Source organism: Notothenia rossii (genome assembly GCF_949606895.1).
Source record: "Notothenia rossii genome assembly, chromosome: 4".
Classification (NCBI taxonomy): domain Eukaryota; kingdom Metazoa; phylum Chordata; class Actinopteri; order Perciformes; family Nototheniidae; genus Notothenia; species Notothenia rossii.
The window spans coordinates 65,930,931-65,955,010 of record NC_136902.1 but is presented as its reverse complement, the minus strand read 5'-3'; the positions used below and the strand labels follow the sequence as shown (position 1 = coordinate 65,955,010).

At 39.5% G+C, this 24,080-nt stretch overlaps 2 protein-coding genes across 10 annotated transcripts; one reads left to right on the top strand and one right to left on the bottom strand.

The window, feature by feature from the left end:
• Positions 1 to 1,648: 1,648 nt before the first annotated feature.
• LOC307034880 (uncharacterized protein) lies at positions 1,649 to 4,950 on the bottom strand (the record flags this gene model as incomplete). The annotated part of the gene is made up of 3 exons (XM_079673807.1): positions 1,649 to 2,031; positions 4,220 to 4,464; positions 4,816 to 4,950. The coding sequence occupies 3 exons, from the start codon at positions 4,948 to 4,950 to the stop codon at positions 1,671 to 1,673; spliced, it is 741 nt and encodes a 246-aa protein (XP_079529933.1). The 3' UTR covers positions 1,649 to 1,670.
• A 995-nt stretch (positions 4,951 to 5,945) lies between these two features.
• On the top strand, positions 5,946 to 17,193 carry LOC307035817 (zinc finger protein 862-like). Of its 9 annotated transcripts, none has more exons than XM_079675553.1 (12): positions 5,946 to 6,083; positions 7,151 to 7,216; positions 9,924 to 10,094; positions 10,194 to 10,369; positions 10,549 to 10,722; positions 10,828 to 11,002; positions 11,090 to 11,328; positions 11,403 to 11,660; positions 11,773 to 11,976; positions 12,069 to 12,302; positions 12,379 to 12,531; positions 12,622 to 12,863. In XM_079675553.1, the coding sequence occupies exons 6-12, from the start codon at positions 10,939 to 10,941 to the stop codon at positions 12,793 to 12,795; spliced, it is 1,326 nt and encodes a 441-aa protein (XP_079531679.1). In that variant the 5' UTR covers positions 5,946 to 6,083; positions 7,151 to 7,216; positions 9,924 to 10,094; positions 10,194 to 10,369; positions 10,549 to 10,722; positions 10,828 to 10,938; the 3' UTR covers positions 12,796 to 12,863. The 9 variants fall into 9 exon arrangements, 5 of the variants coding, with proteins under 5 accessions (XP_079531679.1, XP_079531682.1, XP_079531681.1 ...); XM_079675556.1 differs by lacking the exons at positions 5,946 to 6,083; positions 7,151 to 7,216 and adding exons at positions 8,879 to 9,579; positions 9,754 to 9,841; XM_079675555.1 differs by lacking the exons at positions 5,946 to 6,083; positions 7,151 to 7,216 and adding an exon at positions 8,879 to 9,579 and having other exon boundaries at positions 9,754 to 10,094.
• Positions 17,194 to 24,080: the final 6,887 nt, after the last annotated feature.

Genomic DNA, 24,080 nt, shown 5'->3' with positions numbered 1-24,080 from the left:
ATTCCTAAACTTCTAACAGATACAACACAAACCGATCCTTCAGCTTCATATGAGCTCTCAGACAGGTTCAAAATTAAACTGTCATCGCTGTCTGAGCTTGCTGCTGTGTGCCCCATCGTGCGTTTACATGCAGATGCTGGGATCCTGAACGGTGCAGCAGGAGCGCTGTGCCCGCAATGACGTCACACATAATTTGGCGGGACTTGAAGAATCCCCGAGAAGATCTAGAAAATTGTCAACATTGAAGGGCAGATTAATGGTTATCAAAGTACAAATATCCAAAATCAGTTCAGTAACGGTTTTCAAGGGGACAATATTTACTCAAATTGATGGGTTTGGATGATGGGGGAAACTCGTGTCACAGGCTCTTTAAGCTCCAACGTTATTGGTCTTTTTATCGGTACCTGAGACATTTAACAAATATATGTTATGTATTATTGCTACAAAAACATTATATCGCAGTCTTAGTGTCGCCAACTCGTTTCTAATATGCAAAAAGACAAACAAATGCGTCTATGATGTATTTTCGATCAGACGAGATCTCTCTACCCCGTCTGTGTGCGAGGGGGCGGGGCAGTTTACACACACGCAGCTGCTACATGCAGCAACACACTGCTGCTGAGATGGTGGAGAGAACGCGCTCCGACGTGTGCTTAAACTTTAGCTATGGAAAGCCTAAAGTGCGACCATTCGCCCGTTTTACGCGTCTAGAAACGCGCGTATATTCGCGCGAAAAACGCCCGTATTACGCGCGTAAAACGCGCGAATATACGCGCGAATATACGCGCGTAAAACGGGAGTTTTTTAATATGATAATGAGCCCCTCCTTCTGATTTCCATAGCCACTAAGTTTAAAGTGTCTGTAACCAATCAGTGAAGAGTAAAGCCAGACCAAAGCAATCTGTAGATGAAAAGTTCCTGAAATGTTTAGGCTTTGCTGTAAATTGTATATTATTCCAGATTCAGGGGACCAAGTATTAATTTTCCTTTGAATATAATCAATAAATCAAACAATATAAAATATATATATATATATAAAAAATACAATTGCCTTACGCTTTTCCTTAACCCTCTGGAGTATAAGGATATTTTCTCGATATGTAGACGTCTCCTTAAATCACCTTTTAAATGTACTTCTTATAACATGGCACCATTATGTTAGTTATCGAAATATTCAGGACACTCTCTGGTCTTGCTAGAGATGCAAGTCACTCACCTTAGAGCACTGTCTTATGAGACACTTAGCTGAAAATGAGAAATCCGATTTTTGGAAAACCTAAAAACTCTTGTGAAAACACATTTACTCATCTCGTCTATTTTTTGGGGCGTTTTAGATTTGGTTTACAAAAGTAGTGAAATAATTATATGAATTACACTATAGGCCTATATAGGTGAAATGAAATGTTATTCATGTGTAAAATAGTTCCATCCCTCTGCTTTCACCACAGAAAAGTTACATCAGGACTGATTCATGACTTCATATTCCATACCAAGGTTCATGTGATGTGTACAAATACAAATTAAGCATTAGAACTTTTTTTTTCAACAAACAATTTATGTTAACATAAGAAACTGTAAAATCTCAATATTTACAATATCAGAACTTTTTCAACCAACTATTCATTATAAATGTAAAGACAGGGGGAGCAGTGTCATGGTCTTTGTCTGTCTTACAGGACAGGGGGTCTGGCTGCTGTGTAGGTGATGGTGCATGGGCTGCTGGTGGCTGTGTCGGAGGGAGGTAGGTGTGATTGTCCCAGGTTGATGCTGGTGGCCGTGTGGGAGGTACGTCTGCTAGGCAAGACTTCTTTGCTGGCTGGGTTGATCGTGATGGCTGTGATGGAGGCCTTTGTACCGAGGTGTATCTTAATATTGTGGCAGATGGAGATGGAGGCCACTGTAGTGATGATGGTCATCTGGTCCTTGGTAGTGATGGCTCTGGTGAAGGCCCTTGAGCCACGGTAGATCTTGACCTGGGGGCAGGGACAAATGGAGGTTCTTGTTGCTGCTAGGCCCAGGCAGCTGTGAAATCTGAAAAAATATATAGGACAATAATTACTACTAAGTTTATTAAAATAAAGTTCAAGTGGAATGTTTCTCAAGCACAAATAACAATGCACAACTAAAAATAAAATTCTCTCTCTCTCTGGAGGAGGAGGAGGAGGAGGAGGAGGAGGAGCGTGTGAGAGATAGAAAGAGAGACGTTGTTAGTATTTGGTGCTAGCTCGGAGCTAACGGAGATTAGAAGCTGTTTCAACAATAAGGAGAGGGAGAGCTCTCTCCTGTGGGACTGAGAGAGATAAGGTCAGCTCAGGGAGGTAAAGGACTATTAGATTGTAATCTTTAGTCTACGTTATCTCAGTGGGTCTCAAACGGTTTGGTCATCTTTGTAAACAAATATTTCCATCTATGTAATATTAGTTGTATATAAAATGAGTTAATAAATCATTCCACTGTGTGCAATAGGTCAGTACAAAAATAAAAAACACAGTTTGAAAGGGGAGTGATTAGTAAAATATGCATAAATAAAAAGAAAGAAGGCAGACTAGGTAAGATAAAGATAGGAGAGAGGAGTTGATCAAATATGTGTTATTGCTTGTGAGCATATTCTAATGGATTTTTGATGATTGAAATATATACTAGTAGCCTAGAGGATGTGAGGTCATCACAAATAAAACAGGTATACATGGATAGGATACTAGATAAGTGTGCACACTCATTATATACACACTACACATTTTTCTTGGATTTGTTAACACTATAATCCCTAATATATTTGTAGAAAGGCAGGAAATGGAATTAAATTGAGAAAATGTTTCATTGCAGAGGACCCCCTGTTTTGTGTCCCCCCCACTTCTCAAACCAAAGTTACACCCTTACACCCACACAATGCAAGTACATTATTACTGTAATATTTTATTTTTTATTTTATTTTACAATTGTGCTGATTCCTTACAGCAAAGTCTACATTTCTGTCTGCTTTACCAAAGCATCACCTGGTAAATACACTCCCTTCCTGTCTACATACGTTTGTGTTGATGATAGTGAAAACTGGGTAATGATCACTTCCTATGGTACAGTCACTTTTACATTACATTCACACGATTTAACTAAACTATCCGTCACAAGTGTGAGGTCCAAACATGATTGTGTCCCCCTATTCAAGTCTATTCTTGTTTTTTGTCCATCATCCAACATCCCCATTACTGTCTGTTTGAATGCTTCCCCTGTAGGCTGTTGTGAGCATTAAAATCACCACACCACACTTCCCTTCTATGACTTGTCCCTGCTATTGTCTGTAAAGTTTCAATGTGAAGATTTTTACACGGGTTATATAAATATACAAGCTTTATGCTTCCTTCTTTCATTGGGCTGCAAATTTCTACTATGACACATTCCTTGTCTTCAGGGGATGGAAATATGCTAATGGTTAGTACATGTGTTTATAGGTCCTGCCCTCTGGCCATACACACCAGGGATTTTGGGCCCCATGAAAATATATCACATTGGGCCCCATCACCAGGCCCAGGCCACGCCAACCAAGCACAATTGCTTTAACCACACCTCCAGAACCCAATCGACTCATTTATGCTTTAAATAACTACCTGTACACAGTGGCGTCAATTCAGCCAAAGCTAAGGTATGGCAAGGTTACTAGTCACATGACTTAACTACAGTATCAATCAATATACATGCCCAGCAAATAATCATAACAAAAGTGACAAGTCTGCTATGTAGCTTTTCTGTGTGGTTAGGAAAATTTGAACTTTTTCAAATGCAGCCTCACTCACATCCCGCTAGCGCAAGTAACTATGGACACAAACACTTAACTACGCACGTCAATCAATCAATTCAGTACATTACCACATTACGCACATTACGCACATTACCCCGCATAACACTTGCACCATCGTAGCATTGTGCAACACACAGCTGAATATCTAAACTCGATAATTCCTTTATTATTTTCTGGGCCAGGGATTCAGCTGTCAGGTCCTTCATGTGATAGGTTCCAATGGCTCTTTCCTTTATAATCCCGTCATGTACATAACGGATCAAAATGGCCAGCTGCTCCTTCTTAGACAGGTCTTTCGTTTCATCCACTAACACTGAAAAGTACCGTGCTTCTCCTACTTCATTTATGATTATACTTCTGATATTTCCCCCAATAACTCTCACCATATCATTCTGGGCTTCTGGGGAAGAATAGTGCGCATACCTGCGTTCCTGTTTGCTTTTCACGTTCCTGTCATCTGTTGCAATAACGTCCAAAAGTTCAAGGAAATTTCCTTTATTTTCATCCTCATCTCTCTCGTTGTGGCCACGGAGAGGGAGGGCCTGTCTTCCCAGAAATGACGTGATTTTGAACAAGGATTTGACGTGAGCCCGGTTCTCCTGCACCTCATCTGTCCTGTTTGCGTCAATCCGACTTGCGATGGATTCCTTATGTCCGCTGATCACAGCCTTAAAGTTAGACCACGCTAATGCAGCACAATTGTGTCTACTGCTCCCTTGATGATCCCGGAGATTTTTTTTCATGTTCTTCCAACATGTGTATCCAGTGTCTATGAACACACGCAGTCCATGCCTGTCACCTGTTAAAGTTGAGGCTCCTCCAAAATGACGGCATGCAAAGCAATAAACTGCATCTTCTTGCGCAGAATATTCAACCCAGTCATATTCCTGATACACACTGACATTAAAGCGTCTTCCATTTCTAGTTGGGAAGTGGGTCAAACGAGGACGCCTGAGTCCGTCTGTTTTACATCCACTAATATCCTTCTTCTCTGCTCCAGTTGACCCAGAGGCTGCTACTGCTGCTGCACCCGGGCCTTGACCTTCCTTATCGCTGTCCACGTCTGATCCAGCTCTTTCAATCTGAGAAATTGGTGGGGACTCAGACTCGGATTCAATTCGAGAAGTCGGTGTGGACGAGTTCTCAGCCTCCATGCATGTAGTCTCCGTCTCCCTGTTAGCATCTGCATCCCCGGCGCAGGTGCTGGGTGGCTAACAGTTAACAGCTTGAATCCCACCTTCACTACCTGGTCCTTCTCCCTCTGCTGCTGGGGCAACATTGGAGCCATCACCTTCACCTGCCTTTTTTTTGATAAAAAAAGATTCTAAAGTTCTTTGCTTTCTTTTCATTTTAGTTAATTAGCTTAGCCGAAAAATAAAAAAAACCGCGATAACATGACCCGCTCTGACCTCCGGCGGCTTCTCGTCAGGAGATACCACATTTCAAGATAGGGAGGGGGGATACGTTACGATAAGTATTGGGAAAGATAATATCTAGACTAGAGAAATCGATTGTGTTGTTCTGATTTTCATTTGTATTTAATTTATATGTATTAAATAATAGAATAATCAATACAAATTGACACAGAGTAATTCCATAAATTTATTTTTTAAAAACGAACATTTACATTTTCCCCTGGAGCCAAGGTGTGGCAGCTGCCATACCTTGCCATACCCAATTGACGCCTCTGCCTGTACAGGCTTGCATCTATCTTGTAGTCCAAAACTAACTGCACAATATTTACTGACACTGAGCTGTGAAAATATAACACTTATGGGGGGACAGGGCTGCTGAGCCTAGAGATGGATCTGTTTGTCCTGGCACCAGGGGGAGGGACAACTGATTCAGCATGATAGCTGTCTAACAGAAGTTAAATCCATTTCTCACTTATTCTGACAATCTACTTAACCCAAAATAAAAGACCCCAATAAAAAGAGTTGTTAAATAATAGAGAAGTCACGTTGTAATATGAAGTCACGTTGTAATAACAATAACTAATCTAACTAACTAACTAACTAACTAACTAACTAACTAACTAACTAACTAACTAACTAACCTCTCTCGTTCAGATTAATATTGTCGGGTGTTCTTTTTCTGCTTGGCCAAAGGCCATTGTGTCAAGTGTCCCATTTGGGTTGCCGTATGTAGTTGTCCATCTCGCACATGCGCAGTACAGATCGGGCAGGGGGGCAGATCGGTTAGTGACAGAGGTAACCGTCGTAACCAGCAGACTTCATCCGCTTCTATCCAGCCTTTGACATTTGGAAAACGAGCACATGTGATACTGGTAAGGATAAACTAATGTTAATATATATATATATATATATATATATATATATATATATATATATAATATAATTTAATTTCACATACCGAAACGTTAGCGCTTGTCTGAGTATATCTTCCGTTGACTCTGGCTGTGACTCTTACCGGCTGTTGATAGCCCTTATAAGCTAACGCTAGCATGCTTTATCCAGACATTAGCTTAGCCTTTAGCCCGCTTGGAGTTATGGGTGGCTAACGTTACTACAGTCCGGTAGCTCAGTTAAGAAAATGTAACGTTATTTATGGGAAACGTTAGCCTACGTGTGTCTGGCCGTGACTCTGACTGAGTAGGCCGTAAAAGCTTGCGCTAATGTTTAGCATGCGCTAACGTTTAGCATGCTTTATTCAGACCACGCATTATCCAGTGAAGAACACTCAGCAGAGCATATATTTCTCAACACAACATTAACTGTAACGTTAAATGTTCTTAACTGAGCTAGTGGACTGTAAAAACACTACCCACCCATGACTCCAATTCGACTAAAGGCTAAAGTCAATGTCTGAATAAGGCATTCTAGCGTTAGCGTTAGCGGCCTACCAGCATGAGTCATGGCCAGATTCAAAGGTAGATATACTCAGACAAACATTAAGTATCAACTTTACCTTTTCTTAACTGAGGCTTGGTGGCCTGTAAACAGTATGAACAGGCGGGCTGCGTGTTTTCTATTGTAAATAAATAGATAAGACTATGAATTTGTATTTATTACCAGAGTAGAAATTATGGTGTTAAACGTCAATTTAAGGACCGAGTAAGTGGGCTTCTTTCATATTGACGAGCGACTTATATTTTAATTTTCGAGTTCAATTGATAAAGATATTGTAAATGTAACTTTAGTTTACAACATTGTGTCTTTATATTTTTACATCACCAAAATGTTGACCACTGTCCTAAAATAAAGTATAGGCTTTGAGTAACGAATTTAAGTTTAATGTTTGATATATTTTGAATATGTCAATGATCTTCTTGTAGCTTAGACACTTTGATGGCTAATTAAATACTAATGAAAGGTTTTCTCTTTTAAACTTCAGGGAAGCAGCCATCTATTCCAACTGTTCTACCCATGTGGATGATCCTGTGAATGGGCATTGCTTGTGGTAAGTTTTAAAAAAAAAAATATATATATATATATCATGAGGGTATGAATTTGTAAATTGTATGTTTTCTGGTTGCTCATACAAAACAAATCATTACGGAGCTTTCAATACTCACAAATGGAGGAAGCATACCCCACATACACTTAATGGTTTAAAGCCTGGAATTTTTGATGGGTATGATGTTTTAGAATAATTTGAAACGGGTACTACTGATCAGTTGAATGATGATTTGCCATCTGAAGAACTTCCTGATGAAGAATCAACAGTTTCAACAGATTTTGAATTAAAACTTGCCTCAGTCCTACTTAAATTAGAAAATGATTTTCTTGTATCAAGTGCAGCTGTGAATGAGCTTCTAGAAGAGCTGCAATATTTAATTGGTACTACCTCTGTGCCAGTTACCCAAAAGACTATAATCCACTTCTTACAAGATCGCAATTGCCAAGTTGATGAATCAGTTGTGAAAGAGTTGGCCACTGAACTTTGCACTTCAAATCCCATTCAAGCTGCAATAGGAAACCGTGGAATTCACGGAAAAAATCCAGATGATTGTTATCAAGAATAAGCTGCTTTTCATCGTCAGAAAGCTGAGTGCATGGTATAGGGAACATTACAAAGCCTATGAACTGAAACTGTGTCCTACAAAGAAGGTGGAACTTCTTGACTCAAATGAACTGACTGATCCATACCTATTGGCTGACTATACAGTTGGGAGAATGCGGCTATTAACTCTTAAAAGATACATTCATGTATAAGGTCAGAATGAGTATATATATATATATATATATATTAATGCTGTCAAAATTATCGCGTTAACGGCGGTAATTAATTTGATGAATTAACTGCGTTAAAATATTTAACGCATGTGCAGAATGGCCCGCCCCATACATCCCACCAGTGGCAGCGCTGGGGTAGGCTACAGCCATAACAAGAAATGGCTTAGCCACACCATGAAAAATGATGTTAGAGTAAGCAAAATAAAGTCCGCCGAGTAAATTGTACAGACAACAGTTAGTAAGATTGATTTCAGTAGCCACTTGTCTGGAAATACCGAAAACCAGAAACGGTTTTGAAAACTTTTGTCACGTAGTGATCGTCTTCTCAATAGAAAATCTTTGATAATGTCTTCTGGCCAATCAGAATCAAGATAACGGCGTGGTGTTGTTGCAGGAAGTCCCGACGGAGAATACTTTTGCTGTAGTACATCTCTATATACATCGACAACATTACGTGTTGATAGAAATCAACACGTAATGAAATAAGACCCCACGGTTTGATGATTGATAGGTGTGTGGGCTGTCTTTCATTTTGACACACAGAACAATGTTATAATAAACATACATACTGTATGTTAAATGGATATACCCGCCTTCTTTCATTTATCCTTCCATTCCCACAACAATATACATAAAGAAATGTCATATTTTGGACATAGTTCGAATGGTGATTAATCATGATTAATTAATTTTTAAGCTGTGATTAATCTGATTAAAAATTGTAATCGTTTGACAGCCCTTATATATATATCTATATATATCTATATATAGATATATATATCAGTGTTTCCCTACCATTGTCTTGGCCGGGCGCTGCGCCCTGCCAACGGAGCCCCGCGCCCTGCCTGAAATTCAAGGTGTTTTTTTTTTTTTTTATTTAGAAAAAAATAAAATAAAAAAAGCACCAAATTGCAACTGAAGTAATCTATCTACGGTCACTTTTCACATTGAACATGTGCTCTTTTATTAAATAAACTAAACGCCTATGTTATTTATCCAATGTATGTGCATGTTTCAGTGTCCACTGCTTTGCGTATTCACATTCTCCCTCCGCTGTTTCTGAAGGGCGGGGCTCCGCTCCGCTCCCCCCCCCCCCCCCCCACACACACAGGAACGCAACAACGAACGTAGGGTGCGCATTCTAAAAATAGCTCACAGATGGTGAGCAGGTACCGCGGTTTTGAACTACAGTATTGAATTTGACAGAAAACAACAATGAAACGCCAGCAGAAGAATAGTTTAATGAGTTGGGTGAAAAAAAAGACAGGAGATATGAGTTGGTTTATTCAGTAAATTAGCTCCGGATAATTGGATGTTCTGTCTACACCTGTTGATGTGAGGCTAATGCAGGATTTGCTAGCTTGATGCTACCGGAATTTAGCGGCAGTGACTCAACAAATTTCCTCTTAAAATGTATCGTCAGCAATGTATGACAAGCAGACTGCTTGTTTAATGTTAGACTCACACCAATAGCTCAATATGATCACAACACGATTGCTTTCATATCAGAGATCAGATGAGGTGGAGCTGCCTCCAGCAATAGAGGATGAGGCAGAGAGAAGCAGCAGCAGCACAGGGTTGCAGCAGGTATGTTATATGCTGTAGTCAGGTGATTTAAATGTATCAATGAAAGGAAGAAGTGTAGGCTACATGATAAGAAGGGAAAACAGTTTGAATAAAACACTGTACTTTTTTACTTTTTAATGTAAGAATACTTTGTTACTGTACTTAAGTATAATTTTCAAATATCGTGACAAGCAGCACAAGTCCGGTCACAGGATGACAGGATTCGACCAAACTTGGCTGTCAAAGAGTAAATACTCCTCCTGGCTCTACAAGACAGAATTAGGTAAACAAATATACCAATAAATGAAACGCAGAGTACATAAAGAATGAATCGGAATTATAACAAATTTCTGTTTTGGTTTTAGGAATGTTCTGCCGGATATGTAGGCAACACAAACAGGGGGTTGTGAGAGGGAGCCAGACCCGGGTCTTTATAGAGTCACCCTGCCAGTCCTACAGAAAGGACAAACTTGATGTTCATATGGCATCTGAGCATCACAAAATAGCCTGTCAGCGCCAGTCGGGTTTGACATCAGGTACAAATTATATATATATATGCTATTTAGATTATAATTGTCTCAATAACAGACAGACAGAATTGTGCTTCTTGATAATGATGATACATTTCATTTCAGGCAACACCGTCCTTGCGTCATTTGAGCCAACAGTTATCCTGGAGCACGAGGCTGTGGTGGGGGCATTCAAGTGCTTACATTGGCTCATCAAGCATGAAATAGCCCACCACACAAACTATCCAGCCTTGCTGGAACTGGCTAATCTTTTGGGCTGCACCTATTTCGACAAGCTTCATGTATGCTTATTTTTTATTAAGTTAAAAATATGTTTTGTATTTTTTTGTTAGTTTTAACAGATCGTTATATTGACAATTATTTGTATGTTTTTATGGCATAATAGTACATTAGTTTAATAATTAATATGCATTTAAATGTCCAGCATCTTGAAATGTAACATTTTCCAACTATTTTTCAGATTGGCCAAAAAACCAACTACAGATCTCATCGAATAATCTGAGATGCTAGAAATTCTTGCAACAGTGGTTGAGCAGCCCATATTAAGGGCCATTGCTCAGTCAAAAGTGATTGGACTGGAAATAGATGAGACCACAGATGTTTCTGTGTGCAGACAAATGGACATCCATGTCAGGTAAGCGTAATCAAAGTGTAACATTTCATCGACTAATAACATTTCAATACATAGTTTGAGGGGATAATTTAAATGTATATATGAAATGTTGTCATATGGACATAGATACTTGGACCAAGAGGGGAAGCTCTGGAGCCAATTCCTGGATCTGATCTGATCTGCCTGACTGACGGTAAAGCAGATTCTATAGTGTTGGCTTTAAAAAACATTATTCAGATGAAGGGCATCCCTGTACATCTAATCTTTGGACTAGGAACTGACGGCGCTGCAGTTATGACAGGTAGGTCAAACAGGTTTTTTGTATTCAATTAAACTGGATTTTGAATATTTCTTTCTTGTTAAATTCATTAACAAATGTATTCAATAGGAAAACACAATGGGGTTGCAAAACAGCTGTCCAACGAATGGCCATGGCTCCTCAGTGTCCATTGTGCTGCACATAGGCTGGCTTTAGCCTGTAAGGACGCATCAGAAGATGTGCCTTACATGGCAACATTCAGAGACCATTTAGAACAGCTCCACCTGTACTTCAGGAATAGTGCAAACCGCTCTGCTTCTCTGAAGGCAGCTGCAGAGGTTCTCGGTGTGTGTGAGCTGAAAGTGAAGGTAAATATTTTAAACCTCAAATAAATTGAGATTTTAATATTTATACTAACAACTGTTTTATCTGTCATTATTAGCAAGTAAAGGACACACGGTGGCTCTCTCAACATGAGGCTGTAAAAAACCTCAGTAAGAATATCTCTGCTGTACTGGGAGCCTTGGCAGAGGAAGTGGAGATCCGTAAATGTCCTACTGCTAAGGGACTCTACTCATTCCTTGCCACCTATTGCTTCATTGCCGCCCTTCACCTGCAAGCCGATGTGCTTCCGCACCTGGCACGTCTCTCTAAGCTTTTTCAAAGGGAGGACGTCATGTTCCTGGCAATCAAAGAGCAGGTGTTTTTACTAACCCAAATCATCTGCTATATTTTAAATTCATTTTGATTTTGCAAAACATAGGTTACCCCAATTTATCTTTTCATCTGAGTCAATTTGGTTAATTTCCTAGGTCCCTGTCACACTGGCATTGATAAAGGGCATAAAAGATTCTGGGGGTCATCAACCGGGTTCACACTTGGCCAGACTACATCAAAGTCTTGATGACCCTTTGGGACTGGGTGCATTCAGCATCTCTGCCGAACAGGAGAGAGGAAGAAGAGGCCAGGATAATACAGGGGGCAGACAGCAGTATTGGCAAAGATTTCAATCACAGGTATGATTATGTAGCTTTTGGCTGACATCATTGATGTAACTTAAATTTAGACTGAAGAGTTTACTGACATTTTTCCCCCACTGTTTGATGAGGTGATGGATCCGTATTTTGATGGCCTGATTGCCCATCTTGAGAGGCGGTTCAGTGAGGTTGGAGTCTTGGCTGCTTTTGGAATACTGGGTCCACAATCAACTACACTCCCCAATGACATTACACACACACACCTGAGGACACTGGTGGGGAAGTTTTTTTCCGATGTCGATTTCGACACAGTCCTTGAGGAATGGGCTTCTTTCAAGGAACAAGTCGTCTCTGGTCCTCTCAAGGTAACTTTAAAATGTAACATTCTCACATGACATTATCATGAGCAATGCAGTGTGTTAATCAGATGAACCTTTTCAGAACAAGACACAGCTGGACATATTGTCAGACCTGTCCTCAAAATATGAGGAGTTTGGGGTCCTGTACCCAACCATTAGTCAGCTGGCTGCCATTGCCCTCACTGTCCCTGTCAGCAGTGTAAATTGCGAAAGGGACTTCTCCACCCTGAATAGGGTAAGAAATACCTCTCACAATGGCATTTGTCGTTTTAAGTTATCAGTATTTTTTATCACTTTTAAAGCTTAACATTGAATTTATTTGCAGGTCAAGACAAACATCCGCAACAGGCTGCAGGGGGACCATCTTGCAGCCTGCATGCGGATCTCAATAAATGGGCCAGAGGTGTCGGACTTCCCATACCAGGAGGCACTGGAAACCTTCTTCAGAAAACCCAGGAAGATCCACTGTAGCAAAAATAAGTGCTCACTGTGTGGATAAACACAGTGTGCCAGGATGTTGCAAAGAGTTTGTACTGATGTTGTGTTAATAAAAATAATACGATATTACGACGGCTTCATGTGCGTAAATTACATTAATAGATGTTTCCCAAAAAAAATGTGGGTACCCCCCCGTTGGGGCCAGCACCCTGCCAAGGCAGTAAACCTAGGGGAAACACTGTATATATATATATATATATATATATATATATATATATATATATATATATATATATATATATATATATATATATATGAACTTTGTATGTAATACTTTGTAAAGTACAACACAATGCAATTTGAAAAGAAAGAATGTATTGAGTGTACACCTGCATTTAATTAATTCCCTCTTCACATCTCTCTTTCTCTTGGAGCGCCATGGCTGATATTGGACCACCTGTTCGATTGCTGATCATCTTGAACGACCACAACAGCGTCAGACTGGAGCTTCGAAATGGGTTTCCCAACTCAATGGAAGAGCTCATTGAGGAGGTCAAGAATTCATGTGGATTAGAAGGTTACATAAGGCTACAGTACAAAGACACTGATTTTGGGAACACATTTGTTAATCTTACATCTACACATGCGATTAAAGATTTAACAGTGATCAAAGTTGTCAAATTAGACCCGGATTCTACAACTGTGGTCTTGTACCCAGTTGAGATACGATTAAATAGTACCCCTACAAGTGGACTGTACAGTGAAGACTCCTCCTCTGGATCTGTGAATACAGATGACACAGTACTACTTAGCGGCTCTTCCTCTGAATCATTAAGAACACAGCGGTGGCCTATAGTGTTTCCAATCCCGGTCTTCTCCTATGAGACAGAATGTCAATTACAGAGAGGAAATGCAGAGTACACAAAGAACCAATCTAGACTTGACACCAAGCTCAAATCATCTGCAGAGCTTGCTGTGAACTCGTTGAAAACCAAGTCTCAAGAAGAGTCCTACCCTGCGAAGAATTTAAAGAGAGCCAGGCGAGCTGAGGCCAACCATTTTCCATCCTTGCCGATTGGTGAGACTCCACAAAGCATGGAGCAAGAGACAATTTCCCTTTTGGCAGAGCAACAGAAAAGAAACAACCGGCAATCAATAAAATAAAATAAAAGATGGCGAAGGCGTTTGGATACCGAAGACAAGAAATAGTGCATCAGAGGTCAAGCATTGAAGGCCTCTTGGAACGGTGGCCTGCACTTTTTCACATGGAAGAGGTGATTATTTTGATGTAAGCCTGTAGTGGAGAAGAAATGAGGACCCAACTAACTAACAACTATAGACAGCCAAGGCAAATATGTTGTTTTATTTTTACAATATCAATATCACAATATAAGCTTTACATCTATTACTCTTAGTGTCTTTATTTGGTGGTGGTTTTCAATAAATATGTGGATTAATTTAAATGTTACATTCATACAAGCTGACTTGGAGTACTTTTAATCAAACCATTGGCTCTTTATAAAAAATATGTGTATTATAAATTTTCAGTGTTTTTTGTTTCCTATGCTGCTTATATTTTCTAGGTAAATGCTGAGTTCATAACAACAACTCCATTGGAGACAAAGTTCTTGGCGCAGTTGGACAAACACTCCACCAAACTGCTGCAGGTCATCAGGAGCAGGGGAGGAGTTGTGAAACAAGACCACCGGGATCTTGCAGGTTTTGGATGAGGTATCTATGAAAGACTTTATCTGTGGGATCAGTGGCTGAATCGTCCTTTTTTTTGCATTTGATTTATAATATATATATATATATATATATATATATATATTAGGGCCGGGACTCGATTAAAAAAAATTAATCTAATTAATTACAGGCTTTGTAATTCATTAATCGCATTTTTAATCACATATATATATTTGACCTGAGAACAGTGAGAAGCAATTTTTTTCACATGGATTTTAGTATACCATTGAATAATGACTGAATACATAAGCTTAAGCAACAAAACATTGTTTATTTTTTTCAAGGTGGTACTTAACCAAGACCAACAGAAAAGTGCAATTTTTGCCATAAAGTGTAGCAATAGCATATTTAGGAATATACTACATTTCAGAGATTCAGGTAGCCTATAGGTAGGTAGACCTTCTGTAAACTATAACACTTTGTTTTTTAAGTATAACACAATACTTTCAAGTACATTCAGAACATTGGAAACCCTGACTATTAGAAAACATCTCTCTGTTGCTTCAGAGGCCATAACAGACTTTGTTGATTTACCAACAGTTGATTTAAAAAATCTAATACATTTCAGTCCAACTCTCTCAATAACCTTGGCCAAAACAATAAACAGTTCAACATAAAGTGCAAGTTGCACCAACAACATAATAAATTGTTCAACATAAAGTGTACTGTACCATTTAAAATAAAATAAAAAAGTGCCAGTGATTGACCTCAATCCCTCCTATTCTTCCAATATCCTGATGAAAAATAAAATCTCTCTGTTGCATAGGCCACTGTTTGATCAACGCGAATTGGGTGTGGGTCCTTGTACTCCGAGTCGGGCTAACGTCCACGCGAGCTTCCACGCTAGCTGCTATAGGTTTTGCATTGAGGTGATACTTGAGGCTTGATGTGCTGCGGTGATATGCAAATTCCTTTTTGCATAATTTGCAAACAACCGTGCTCTTATCGATGCTTCCATCCGTCCGTTTTTTAAAACAAAATGTCCCATCCACGGGGCCAACCAAAGCGGTCTCATCAGCTTGTTCGTTCATGTTTGACTATTGTTCACTGTGGTTTGTTGTTTGAAGTCATTAACGTTAGTTGGTGCTCCAGTATAATCGGTACCCCTGAAACTCATCCAGTGAGAAACGTTCCGCGGTGCAAAAATAAGTGCGATTAAAATGCGTTAATTTTTGTGTAATTAATTAATCTTAATTAACGCGTTAAAGTCCCGGCCCTAATATATATATATATATAAATAAATAAATAAAACTGTTCTTACTCAGACTGGACATCGCCATCAGAAGAGAATGCATCCTCAAATCTCGAATGATCTACCTGGGTGAACCTGTTGACCATCTCATCAAAGAATTCCAGGTAAGACCTCCCACTCACTCACAAGAAGTTTGTTCATAAAAGAAAAATAACATATTTGTACTGCACGCAAATAACTGCTTGGTTAGAAAGCTAGTCATTTGTGATGAGCTCCTGAGCTTTCCTCTTGGGCCGACTGAACTGAGAACTTTCCTTTTCATTTATCCACTATAATCTTGTATTTTTAAAAGGTAGCTGCAAACTTGGGGAAACCTTTGCGCCTCATGCCTGTTGAACTACACTATGTGGTCCTCATCCATTTCCCTTTAGTTTGCATGATATGCAGGACGCTGAGGCTGGAGAACTGGAGCAGGCAACAATGGCAATCTTTGTCATTGGGAAAGAGGATCAGTTTCATCGACCCAAAGACGTCAAGGTTCTCATCAAAGGAACAGAGGTCCTTAGCGGCTTGCCCTCGGTTGAAACAGCTTTTGCCATGCTCTTCGGGCTCATATACGCACTGAACTTCAGATATACGAAATAACTGCAATCCACTTTTGAAGTTGTGGAAAAAGTCCTGATGGAACTTGAGGGGAAAAAAGATGAGCCCAAAAGTGAATAGACTGAGAACCCAGCTGTTCATCCCAGCGTAGACACTTTGTTGCACTCACTCACAGTTACCATTGTTACATGGTAAGGTTTCTAAAACCAAGGTTTTATAATAATTATGCATTGTAAAACATTTGCGAAAAAGTGTTGTGTTCAGAAGTTGCACTTACAGTATGACCGATTTTCACTGTAGAAGTTATGCATGTCTCATCATTTTCAGAGATTACATGTCTCACAGGCGCAAGTTGTCAGTGTTGCTTTAAAAAAAGTGTGCAGTAGATAATAAGGACAAGTCTTTTTTCTAAGAGTTTGATGTTTGGAAGCGGCACATATTACTGCAACTAATAACTGTGGTACTTATTAACATGTCTAAGATCAGGTAATGGCTGCCTCAGAGGCCAAAGCTGGTTGTGTGAACAACTTGTTTTTAAAGTTAAAATATACAGATTGATCTGAAGAAATTGACTGTTACTTTTATTAGTGTACCTTTCAGTTGCATTGCACTCCTTAAATGTGTTTGAGACACTTTAGGTAACAATGTGGCTGTCATTTGATTAACTCTGAAAATACAGTTTTAAATGAATAAATCACATGAATTGAGTTACAGGTGTCCCCTCAGCTGTGCAGACTTATTTAATAATACGGTAGGAAATTGTGGAGTAAAATTAATATCTATCTTGTACACACACTTTTCCTCTACTGATGAGAGGAAGACAGAGGGGACTAAAGTATTTCTTATTTTTCTACATTGACCTGAATGTATTCTTTATTCTGTGTATTTGTGGACTGAAATATAAGTTTTTATAAAGTTTGTGATACATATATTTGCAGTCACTTTATTATACGTTAAATACATTTAATTCAAGCTAAGATACATTAGCTAGTTAGTGCTCTTACCTGTGTGCCTCCTTCAAACAGCATTATAACCAGACTGTATCTTCGAACGATAAGTACCAGTTATAGCTACTTGATTTTAGATAAACAATTGAAAACACAAAATCAACCAGCTAATGTATTGGAAGACCAATCTTTATTTTAAGGTGCCTTTTCTTTAAACCTTGAGGTGTGAGATATTAGTTATGCAGTAATAGTATTGACAATACAAAAATACTGAGCAACTTTAGTTGAGTTAACTTTATATTTCTTATTGTCTAAAAAGCATTTATTACACATTTTTCCCACTCATTCACAGTGTTTACCAATTGACTATATTTCCCGTCAGGTGTCATCTCTAACCGGAGTACTGTTTTGGATGAAGCTGCTCCGGCACAAACATTACAACATTCATCAGATTCCCCAATAGTAGGTGTAGCAGTACGTACAGCAAGTTGCATTACATAGATTGTTTTGAACACACCCTCAAAATAGCATTGTGATTATATTACTGGATGGAAACTGAAAGCACGGGAACATTAATAAACTACATAACAAAGTATGAATAACAATAATGAAATTGTGACTGTAGATATGTTTATACTTTATATTATTTACTGTACATGTTTAATTTAGATTTAATTATTGGGATTATTCTTTATTCTATCTATCTATCTAAATCTCACAATGGGGTAGGTTACAGGAACTTTTCATCAACAGATTGCTTTAGTCTGGCTTAACTCTTCACTGATTGGTTGCACACACTTTAAATGTACTGGCTATGCAAAACAGAAGGTGGGGCTCATCATATTAAAAAACGCTCGTTTTTTACGCGTCAAGAATGCGCGTAAAACGCACGTTTTAAACGGGCGAATAGTGGCACTTTAGGCTTTCGATATTTACCCGTCTCGATGTGGACAATGCTCGTTGCCAAAAGTGCAATAAGAGTTTAGCATGTAAGGGCGGTAACACGAGCAATTTGTCTAAACATTTAGCAAAAGTGCACCACATTAAGACGGAGGAATGCACCGGGTTCGACTGTCTTTCTAGTAGCTCTGTAGCCCCAACCACGAGTAACGTTTCCACGTCAGGTGTTATGTATGCTAGCAGCAACACACGGAGTTAACTCAATGATACAAACATGGGTTAATGATTAGAGGTAACTGAGTTATTTATTTTGTTAAAGTTTCAGCTATTCTGTTTACAGTTCTGTTATCACATTATTTAATACGATTTGTTAAAACACTGTTGTTTATTTAGATGTGAAACATTATTTATTTTATTTAAATCAAAAGCAATGTTAATTTTGTTCAAAATGTGTTTAGTTAATTTAATAATATATGTATTTTTGAATCAAGTATTCATCTTTATTGTCTTCATTGTTAGTTTCCACATGCCTAAAACAACCTCAAGCTAAATCTAAAAGTTGATGGCTAAATAAGAGCATTTGAGAAATTGTGCAAGGCATACAGTAATAGTCCGAATAGTCGATTAATCGTTTTATTAATCGATACATTAATCGATTATCAAATTAGTCGTTTGTTGCAGCCCTACCTGCAAAGTTGCTGCTTCTCACTCCGCCATCTTGCAGGAATCCCCTCACGGAACACATTTGTGTTTGCATTGAAAAACACAAGTGTGGGTCCGGAAATACAAGTGTGAATCCTTTTGCGGATCATGAAATACAAGCGTGAATCCTTATGTGTGTATTATGAGACTGTTCTGAGCCCATAGAAAGCTTATCATCTTATTTCTTATTATATTATATTATTATTATTGTGTATTGTATCAGCACTCTGAAGGTATCTGTACAATTGTGCCTTAAACGTTTTTAAGTCAAGATAAAAAAAAAAACTTGTGTATCAAATGTTTTTACACTGACCTCTAGTGGAAGCCTTTGGTCACAACAGCTGAAACTCTACAGTTAAACCACTAGAGGACAGTAAGAGACAATTCATCACTCAGCAGTGACAGTCAGGTGAAGGGACAGACTGCAAATACAAGCAAACACAGGGCAGAAAGATCAAATCAATAATAAAATGGTCAGACACATGGAATCCATGGGTATAGACAGTAAACAGACAGTCAATTGAGAGAGTCATGCAGACAGATAGGAGGAGCACAAATACAGCTCCCCTCATCTTTATGTCATCGGGACATGTTCGGACAGCTTTCGCTTATCATGCTACACTACTGAGTCATGATTTATCACAGGCTGGGTCTGATCACACATCTCCTCTGCTGCTGTTAGGCTCCACTGTCAACAAAGAACACACTGTGCTCAGGTCAGGCTGATATATCAGGCCAAGCTTTTTAATTGGAAACTGGATATGAGCCAGTCACTGTCTACTGATACGACTACTGCTGCTGTCACTGTAATGAGGTTCCGTCTGCTTCTGCTACCAAGAATACCAACAATAATCATGTTCATTTCTAATGGTGGTCCACACATGATGATTTCGTAAGATCTAAGAAAATACATCCGCAACAATTATAGAAATTAACAGTGGAAGTAAAATTCCAATTCTAACATTCTTTAGTCCATTGTTAGAAAGAGACGCTCTAACAATGTCATCCTTATCTGTTATGTAACAACAATCTTTACCACCTAACAACATGTGTGCAGCATTAAGAAAGCAATCACTGACTTGACTAAACATGAACACATTTACTAAAAGCGCTGCATAAACAAAATGGGGACACTAAAAAGTGATGCACACAGCTGGGACCAGAGCCCTTGTTTACCAACTGTCACTCTCACTGAGTCTGTTTCATAATTGTACGTTTTTTGTCAGTATATTTCAAACGACAAGGTAAGCCATGATAGCTGGCTAGCTTACAGCAGAACTGCAATAATATGGGAAGTAATCATGCCATCACATTGTTAAAATAAACCAATAACATTGCCGATGTTTTGTCAAGTTAGTGTTTCTTAATATGCATGTTTTTTTGGCAAATTTCTGTTTCTCCTAATGGAAGTGTTTTGGGCTGTTGTAGCGCGTTTGCACCATAAACTATATTTCAGTTAGACAACTCACGTGTTTCTTTGTGTTTATTAGAAGCAGCATATAGTTTGAGTTTGGCGTCTATAGGCTTGGGCCTCATCACTCCACAGATTTAAATAGAACATTGAGTGATGATTGAATGATGAACTCAGCAGTGGCAGCAGCAGCATTAGCGAGGCAGAGGAAGGCAGATCTTGCAGCTTAAATAGAGCGGCATGTTTAGGAGAATGTGTTTGGTTGGTTGTAAGAGGGACGAGGTGCGTCATGTGTTAATGTATCATTGGTGCTCGAGTTGACTGCCTGAACTATAGCTTGCAGGCTTCGCCCATAAATGTTGGCACAGATTGGCCACTGTGGTCCTTCTATCAGTTACTTCACAATGAGGTGATGTTGAGGAACAGCAGTACTGCCTTCTGTCTCCAAAAGGCTTACTCTGAGAATATTATTTTTCTATTTTGCAATCAACCAGTTTAAAAGAATGTCTTTGGCCAGATTAGAAATAATTGCAATTTAAAGCTGGGCAATTAGGTTTTATAGCAGAAGGTTGTAAACTTTATAACTCATTTTGGATTTTCAGCCCGTTAAAAAAAAATCCCAAATTGTTATTTTCTCTGTCACCATGAGGAATAACATGTTTCTTATCACAGGACAGTCTTGGACTGCAGAGTGGAATTTTCCAGAGGATGGAGTACTGAGTCTTGGTCGCAGGAGGAAGCTGTATTGGAGAGGATTCTTTGTGGGTTCCTGTGCATAACATGCACATATAGGGATTATTCTCATAAAACAAAATTCCAGCTTGTAAAGTTTTGGTATGTCTCTGAGTCCTGGCCACTTGCTCTTTCTTGGAAATTATAGTGCTTCGTCACACTCGAGAGAAATACTTTAAATTGTTCAGACAGTCTGGAAGATGTGTTTTGCTGAGTGGGGTAGGATAAATGTTTATTCAAGGCCTGCCTGCACAGATATTCACATCTTTTTGGCTCAAGGTGGACAACACACAAATCTCTCTCACACAGTAAAACTCAATCGAAGTGCATGTTAGTATGTTCACATTCACTCAAGGCGGAAACATTTAAGAGCATATATTACGCTCATTTTCAGATTCATATTATTTGTATTTTGTGCCTCTACTGTGACATGTTTACATGCTTTAATGTTCAACAAGCTCTTTGTTTTTCTCATACTGCCTGTGCTGCAGCACCTATTTTCACCCTATGTCTGAAACCAGAGCCCAGTCTGCTCTGATTGGTCCGCTGGCCGTATCTGTTGTGGTTGGTCAACCATCTCCCGCCCCTAAGCCTATCATTTAGAATGTGTCAGAGCGCTTACCAATAGGAGTGTTACATAGTGGGACTGCTAGCACTTTGGGATTGAAAATAAAATGTATTATTATTATTATTATTACAGTGATGTCACTATGTAACAGATTAAACAAAGGAGTCCAATGGAGGCTTTTAAGGAGGGGGGAGCTTTGTCCCTTCTTCTTTATGTTTACATTGTTCTCCTGTTTTACAAAGTATTGATATTTCTATTTCCTTGTATTTATTTGCATTGTATTTGATATTTAATTAATCCAAAAGTAACAAAAAGTAATCAGGTTGCATTACTTTTATTTTTTAATACTCAGATTATGTTGGGATTACTTTTTTGTATGTGTACATTTTTAAAGTTACCCTCTCAACCCTACTTTTCCATTAAGTGTTATCTAGACATATTAAGCCACTCCGCTAGAGAACAGTCATCAGCTTAAGTCCCACTTCTCAATCAATGACACATGTTGTCACATTACAGTGAAATGAAGGGGTGTGGTGGTGCAGCAGGTCTGTGAGGTAGGGGGGGGGCTGATTGTTGAGGGCTTTGTGAGTAATGAGGAGGAGTTTGAAGTGGGTTCTTTGACGGACGGGGAGCCAGTGGAGGTTCTGGAGGATGGGAGTGATGTGGTCTCGGGAGCGGGTGTGGGTGAGGAGGCGGGCAGCAGAGTTCTGGATATGTTGGAGTTTATTGAGGAGGTTGGATGGTATGCCATAGAGCAGGGGTGGGGAACCTCCGGCCCCCGGGCCGTATACGGCCCGCGAGACCATTTGGTACGGCCCTCAAGGTCATTTATAAATACACGCAAAAAAGAAAAAAATTAAAGAAATCTAGAACACAAAAAAATTAAACAAGCGAGTGCCAATTTTTCCTGGTCAGGGTCCTTGAACACAACACGAGCCTTACGTGCCATCACGTGGTATATGTCTCGTCTGACAGGGGTGCAGTTCTGACGGAAAAATTGCAGTACCCATAAGGAGCCGTACGCATGCCGCAGTTTTTGCGTGGCTGTGTCTTTAGTTGTAAGCCCAGTGGCGATCTGTTCATCTGTCATACGGATCATACAGTCAATAACTTTGTTGTTATTAGCATCTGGTTAGCTAGCTTTGCCAACGAATATAAGAAGCTTTTTCTACAACCAGTGAGTTAAAGGCACATCTTTATATGATCATTATAGTTATAAAAAAAACAAGAGAATAAAGTAAACGGGTATGAAATACTATATGACAGTAAATAAAAAAATTGTTATTAATAAACAAGAATACAGTTTGAAAGGGGAGTGATTTGTAAAATATCCATAAAGAAAAATAAACCTGCTTACAGTTCTGTTTCATATGGGTGTTGAGAGATGTATCCATAGATCTCCTAATGTTGCTCTCAAAGTGCAACAGATTGATGCTTTTAACTTCAACATTTAAAAAACAATCTTCCCGCATGCACCCCGGACCCCCCTGGAGGAGGTTAGTTCCCCCCCCCCCCCCCCCCTCCCCACTTAAATCATGTCCACATGGATAGGAAACTAAATACATTTGCACACAAATCTTGTGTCCAATATACTTTCTGTTTTGGTGCTAATGCCACAACCGTGCACGGGCATGCATGCGCGAGTCATGGTAAGATATCTGGATTAAGAGGTTGCATTTTTTTTGCACGGCATGAAAGAAAGGCCAAATGAATGGCCTGTGATTTTAGTATTTTTAAGCAGAGGTCAATCATTTGTACGGCCCTCGGAGGATGTTGAAAAAATAGAAATGGCCCTTGAGAGGAAAAAGGTTCCCCACCCCTGCCATAGAGGATGCTATTGCAGTAGTCGAGTCGTGAAGTGATGAATGCATTAATCAGGGTTTCAGCAGCAGAGGAGGAGAGTGATGGGCGGAGACGGGCAATGTTTTTGAGGTGGAAAAAGGCGGTCCTGGTGATGTGATTTATGTGGTGGTTAAATTTGAGCTGACTGTCGAAAATGACTCCGAGGTTGCGGATGTGGGAGATAGAGTGTGGCTGTCAATGGTGAAGTTGAAATTCTGGAGGTCTTTGATACGGGATGGGGGGCCGATGATGATGTCTGATTTGGCACTGTTCAGTTGGAGATAGTTTGTTTGCATCCATGCTTTTATTTCTGAGAGACAGTTGGTGAGAGTGGAGTGTGTTGTGGGGGTGATGGTTTTTGTTTAGATATAAAGTTGGATGTCATCGGCGTAGCAGTGAAATTGAAGGTTGTGGCAAAAAATTATTTTGCCAAGGCGGAGCATGTAAAGGATGAAGAGGAGGGGGCCAAAAACCGAACCCTGGGGGACGCCTTGGGACAGAGGAGGTGCAGTTGTTGATGTTGATAAACTGATGTCTGTCGGTGAGGTAGGATTTCAGCCAGGAGAGTGCAGTGTTAGTTATGTTGACCATCCACAGACTAACGGCCAGGCAGAGCGGGCCAACCAGAACCTGGAGGCAGCCCTACGTTGTGTTGCTGCCCGTCTCCCCGCCTCCTGGTCTTCGCACTTGGCATGGGTGGAAT

Excerpts from the sequence above, each read along its gene's own strand:
- LOC307035817 (XM_079675553.1), top strand. The coding sequence starts at position 10,939 with ATGAAGGGCATCCCTGTACATCTAATCTTTGGACTAGGAACTGACGGC. Across the intron at positions 11,329-11,402 it reads TGTGTGAGCTGAAAGTGAAG|CAAGTAAAGGACACACGGTG; the intron begins GTAAATATTTTA and ends TGTCATTATTAG. Across the intron at positions 12,303-12,378 it reads TCGTCTCTGGTCCTCTCAAG|AACAAGACACAGCTGGACAT; the intron begins GTAACTTTAAAA and ends GAACCTTTTCAG.